Source organism: Stenella coeruleoalba, assembly GCF_951394435.1.
Source record: "Stenella coeruleoalba genome assembly, chromosome: 13".
Taxonomy (NCBI): Eukaryota; Metazoa; Chordata; class Mammalia; order Artiodactyla; family Delphinidae; genus Stenella; species Stenella coeruleoalba.
This window is the reverse complement of record NC_137159.1, coordinates 72,122,533-72,128,532: the sequence shown is the minus strand read 5'-3', so window position 1 is coordinate 72,128,532 and position 6,000 is coordinate 72,122,533. Positions and strand designations below refer to the sequence as shown.

Here is a 6,000-nt window from a genome sequence, read left to right as displayed (position 1 = left end):
TTTGCTAACTCCAGTGCCTACACAGAATTTCCAGCTGGAAGACTCAAGGTGTTTGTGTCTGAGGTTCTCCCTTTACACAAATGTATTTCTCCCTTCCTGAAACATTGAGCAATTAAGAAGGAATAAACATGTGTTTGTTCATTCAGCAAACATTACGTGAACACCCTTCTACGCTAGAGTCTGCTAGGTGCTAAGATTACAGAGACAATAAGCCTGGAGTTTACTCTCAAGGGAGTAAACGTACGCCAGCCATCCACGAGTGCTGGGATGATAGTGGGTACAGACGTTCAGGGGGACAGAGCAGCGCCTCTCACCTGACCTGGGTCAATGCAACCTCTGAGAAGAGTCAGTGCCTGAGTTGTGTCATAACTGACACACAGAACTTAGCCAGGGGGAGGGGGAAGCCAGTTCTGGCAGAGGAGCCGGGGGGACTTGTCCCCGAGGTGAGAGAGGGTGTGACGCCCTCAGAAACTGTACAGCGTTTGGAATGGCCGGGCATCGTCTCTGGGGTGGGAAGAGTGAACAGTGATGCTAGAAAACTGAGCCATCCCAGATGCTCAAGTGTCCTCTGGGCCACCCCGAGGAGTCTGGATTGTATTCTGAAGGATAGGGTTTAAAGCAGGAGAGGAGAGGATGGTGATCAGACCTGTGCTTTAAAAAGCCATAAGGGCAAGGGTAAGCTGGGACAAAGTGAGAGAGAGGCATGGACATATATACACTACCAAACGTAAAATAGATAGCTAGTGGGAAGCAGCCGCATAGCACAGGGAGATCAGCTCGGTGCTCTGTGACCACCTAGAGGGGTGGGATAGGGAGGGAGACGCAAGAGATATGGGGACATATGTATATGTATAACTAATTCACTTTGTTATACAGCAGAAACTAACACACCATTGTAAAGCAATTATACTCCAATAAAGATGTTAAAAAAAAAAAAAGCCATAAGGGCAGTTGGTGGAGGATGGACAAGAAGGGTGAAGCTGGGGCAGAGGACCGATTGGGATAATCCATGTGGGAGACACGATTTGGGATGGATGTGCAGATGGAGGGGGGCAGATCTGAAAAATAACCAGAGCAACAGACGCAAAGACCCCACTGTGAAATACGGGATGGACATGGGGACATGCGGCTTTCTCAGAGAGAGGGAATTCCTGAGAATGCGTGTTTGGGCAAAGAACAATGAGTTTATTTAGGGACTACAAGTTTTAGGTACCTTCAGGCAGTAGGATAGTGGGCATGGTGCAAGGAGAGGGAGGGAGCTGGAAACGTGGCCTTGGGAGTCGTCAGTAAAGAGGTGAGAGCTGAATGAGGTCATCCAGGGAGAGCGTGTAGGGTGAGCAAAGGGGAGGAAGCAGGGGCCCTCCAGGAAGCGCTGAGAAAGAGGAGCCTGCAATGCAGACGGAGAAGGAGTAGCAGAGGAAGGAGAAAAAGTGAGAGCACGACGTCACAGAAACCACAGAGAGGAGCTTTCCAGAAGGACATCAACCACGCCAAGTGGAGGGGGGATTCAAGGAAGGCACGGCCATCAATGTCCCAGTGAATGGAACGAGCAGGTCCTTCTTGACCTCGATGAGAACAACCCCCCAAGGAGTGGCCAGAGCGAGAGCCACATGGGAGCAGGTTGCAGTGTGACCTGGAGGAGGGAAGGTGACCAGAGCCAAGTGTAGACATCTCTCCCGAGAACCTGGCTCGGAAAAGTTTGTGAGGGTGATCAAAGGGATATTTATTTTTATTTTTATGATATTAATATCGAACAGATGAAAAAACAATTTTTGTGGCATTGTGTAAGCCGTGAAGCGTAGTGATGAAATAAACAGTGAACCCACCATCCAACTTAAGAGGTTACGGCCAGCTCTGCGTCAGGTAGGCCTGCAGGCTGAGCCCAGGCCTCGGGGTCATGTGCCCAGCAAGAGGGGACAGTGCCGAGGGAAGGGACAGTGGCTGCCAGGGCCACGCCAGCCACAACCCAGGTTGGGCTGAGCCTGGCTCTGGCTCTGTGGCGCTAGAAGTTGGCCACTAGTTCTGGATGTACCAAGACCAGACTAGGATCAGGCTTAACAGAAGTTTTAAAAATAAACTGGTCCATTTACTAGCCAACAACTCTGGAGTCCCCAGGTTGAGCTGGACTGGGGCAATAGGAAAGTGATCCAGGAGCTGTCCCTGACCTCCAGGAGCTCACACCCCAGACAGGAAGTGGGTGGAGAATGGAAAAGAGTCACAGATGACCACATCCCTTGTGCCTGAGCCGGGGCAGGGCTGGGGATGTGATGTGCAGGCAGGCCCCACACTCACCCTCATCGGTGCCCCGGCACTGCCTATGTTCTCCCATCTGCCTCTGCTTCTGCCTCGCTGAGGCCCCTCCGACTGAGACAGCGTCTCCTGTATCTTTACATCCTTCCTGACTGAGGGTGGCTGGCAGGCAGCCAGGCAAGTCACCGTCGTGCTGAGCAAAATACGATCCCCGACGATGCAGGAGGCCCTCGGAGTATCTGGTGCGTCTAGGTCTCCATGACAACACTGAGGGCCTTAGGTTCGGATATTCAGGAAAGTTGTGTGGGAGATCGTCTGGTTGACAGAGGCCGGGGAGCACGGGGGGCTCTGATGCCAGCAAGGGATTTGTAGGTTATGAAAGAAAACTTTCAAGTCCCGGAGGCTTAACACCTTCTCAGACTTGAGTCGTATACGGAGCCGCGGTCTGGAGGCTGGAGATCCCGGCCACTTTCTCACCTTCTAGTTTTCTGACCTCGAGGGAATCACTTACTCTGAATGAACTCCCTGGTCCATAACATGGGGACGACCCTGCCACGTCACAGGCCACTCCAAGGATCAAATGAGATCTATGTCAAGGGCCTTGTTCACCACAGAGCGAGTCTACAGACGTGGCTGCTCTCACCCCATCACAGGGTTGAGGAAAACGCAGCCTGGGGGGTCCACGGGGTCTTGTTTTCACAGCGGGGATGGAGGGAGAAAATCCCAAGTCATAATTAGAAGGCGCACATCTGCATCGTGCAGGGCACCGTGGTGCTCCGACCAGAAAGGATTACTCTAAACTGCGCCTGGGTTCAAAGCTCATTGACTGTACTTTTGCCACGTGATCCCGGACAAGTCATTTATTCCTCGTCTGTGATGGGGCTAATGATCCATGCTTTGCGGGCTGCTGTGAATATGAAATGAGCTAACGTTTGAGAGCCCTTTCTTTGAGCCTAGGGAAGGCGCTTAATGGATGCTGAAAGCCAGTGCTGTCCTCCTCGGGTCCTGGCAGGGCTGCCGTTGGTCTAAATCGCCCTCCTCTCCACTCTGTGCCAGCAGGTCCGGCCTCTGTTTCCACGTGAGGAGCAGCCGCGGTCCACCGAGATGTCCCGGCACCACAGCCGCTTCGAAAGAGATTACCGGGTGGGCTGGGACCGCCGCGAGTGGAGTGCCAACGGGACGCATGGGACCACCAGCATCTGCAGTGCCACCACCGGGGCGGGGTGCGGCACAGCCAGCAGCCTCAGCGCCCGGCCCGGCCTCCTGCCACTACCCGGGGTGCCCTCCCGGCTGCCCACACCCGCCACGGCCCCCGCGCCCTGCACCACCGGCAGCAGCGAGGCCATCCCCAGCCTCGTGGCCAGCTCTGCCTCTGCCGTCACCACCAAGGTAAGACCTGCCTGGCGTCCGCTGTGAGCAGCAGTCGGGCAGAGGGGCCTGCTTCCCCCACAGCCCTGGGGCAGCTCCGCAGCCCGTTCCCTGGGCGCTGCCTTCTCCAGAGCGTGGGCAGCCCTGGAGCTGCGCCGGGCACCTGTTTAAGTTAAAGTGCGCGTGGTTTTATTTTCCATGAAGCCTCTCTCTGTGACTAACGTGGGAAGACGAGCAGGTGGCTGAGGCCCCGCGTTGTCCTCTGCCATGTTGATGAAGGGTGCTTAGCCAGTGAAATGACCATGAAACTCCCGGTTGGCAATACGGGTTTCCTAACTAGGCGCCTGTACGCCAGGCAAGCCCCCTGGGGCACCGGTTACTTGGGTTTGGAAGAAGATCCTGAGCAGCAGTCAGTCCTAAATGGTCATAAATCTGCTACTTATTCGCCAGTATTAGTACTGAGAACACTCACATCACTGTCTCCTCCAAGCCTCGGACAGCCCCATGACATCAGTACTTTTGTCACCCGCCTTGCAGCTGAGTATGGAGGCACACCGAGTCTCCGGAGCAGGTCCAAGGTGGGCCCTCCTCGGGGACCCAGGCCTCGGGGGTGTTAGTTCCAGGTCATTCCCCCTCTTCTGGAGGCGGCTAAGCCCGGGGATCGACAGCAGAAAGCAGTTTGTTTTACCAACCGCGATATAAAATGAAAATGTCACCAAGGCTCCTGCTTAGATTCCGGACGAGCCGGGCCCCCTCACGCCGCTCAGAGCCCCTGAAGGGACAGGGGGACCCGGGCCGGTGGCAGGAGGCCCTTTCATTGCCGTCCTGTCTTCTGGGCCAGCAGGGGCTCTGCAGGGGCTCTGCAGGCCACTTTGCCTCTGCCAGCCATTCAGAGCCGCCTCCTAGGGGGGAATCTCAGCAGCTCAGGGCCAGTGTGCGCGCGCGCGCGCGCGTGTGTGTGTGTGTGTGTGTGTGTGTGTGTGTGTGTGTGTGTCTAGTCTTTTCTTTTCTGCTTTCATAAAAGTTGCGGGAGAAGTTAAAGGTCGGGGAGCCCCGGCCCCAGCCATTGTGAGGCGGCCGTGGTATTGGAAAGTCGTGCTCCAGGTGTGCCGCGCCTTTGTCTCGGTGATTTTCAAAACTCCCTTTCGGCCCCGCTTCCCATCAATAACTGCGAGTGCTGCCGGCGGAGGCCCGAGACAATGGAGCTATTGGAGGCCAGCTCGGAGTGCACCGGCATCTTCTGCAGTGCCTTGTTGATTTTATTTTCCTGTTATGAATACGCCGCCCCACTGAGGTGCGGAGGGAAGGGGAGAGGAGATGGAGGGTGATTTGGGCATGATACCCCCAGACCAGCCAAACACGCTCCTTCCCAGGCGCCAGCCCCCAGCACTTCTCCGAGGCGTTGACCTCTGCCCAGCGGACCCAGCCGGCTGCCCCAACGGCCACATCCGGCAGCCGCTCAGCTAGGCCAGCTGTTGGCCATCTGGAAGATGGCAGCCTCTGGAGCTGACTGCTGGGGCCTCCAGGTGGAGAGAGAGGAGACGGACCTGGGAGCCCACTTGATGGTTTCTGCCCTCTTAAGGATGCAGGCCTTTTTAGGGACGGTGTCAGGCTGTGCCTCAGGGCTTTGGGCCCCGCCAGGCGAGGGAAGTGGCGAGGCCTCTCGGCGAGGGCCCGCCCTGCCCGCACAGCTCCTGCTTTGCTCCCAAGCAGCTCTAACTGGCTGGGCTCCAAACCACAGCACATGGGAGGAAAGGAACCCAGCGTCAGACAGAAAACAACAGCTGGGCAAGGACTGAGCTGAGCGGCTGGGAGGGGACAGGGGCTGAAAGTTCATGCCTGTGAGGACAGCCAGCTCCTCAGCACACCTGCCCCCAAAGCCACCTCCAGCCCAGTTTCACACCTGCAGGGCCTTGTTCCGTCAAGCAGAGGTGCTGCTTGCGCCTTGGAATCTTCGGGATGCTCAGGAGAGCTGGGTGTGTGGAGGCAGGGAGGACAGCAGGCAGCAGTGTCTTCCATCCAGGGCGCTGTGGTTGAACTTGGGCCCTGGTGCCTTTCTTCCCTTCTGGCCTAGCTGCCGACCCCCCAGACGCCTGTCCCCAGCCTATTTGTCTAACCCTACACGAGGACCGCATCAAGCGACAGGCAGGCCAAACAGAGGTATCTGCGGTTTCCCTGGTCAACAAGTTGCGTCTTTTGAGCAGCCCAGGGCAGGCTCTTGCCCACAGGGAGCTCACGGGCCAGAATATAATGAATCTGTGGCCTGGACAAATGACTTGAGAATGTCTCTCCCATTGAGGTTGTGGACAGAGGCAGCTTCATGGAGTGGATAAAGACAGACTTTGGAGCCAGACGGCCTAGATTTGAATTCTATTGAGATAG

General features: G+C 56.3%; 1 protein-coding gene across 1 annotated transcript in view; it reads left to right on the top strand.

Moving 5' to 3' along the window:
* Positions 1-3,239: 3,239 nt before the first annotated feature.
* Positions 3,240-6,000, top strand: part of KLHL29 (kelch like family member 29) — a 140,714-nt gene continuing 137,953 nt past the window's right edge. The window contains exon 1 of the mRNA XM_079940891.1: positions 3,240-3,639. Within this exon, the coding sequence (XP_079797017.1) occupies positions 3,355-3,639 (285 nt within the window). The 5' untranslated portion in view covers positions 3,240-3,354. The remainder of the gene's footprint in view (positions 3,640-6,000) is intronic.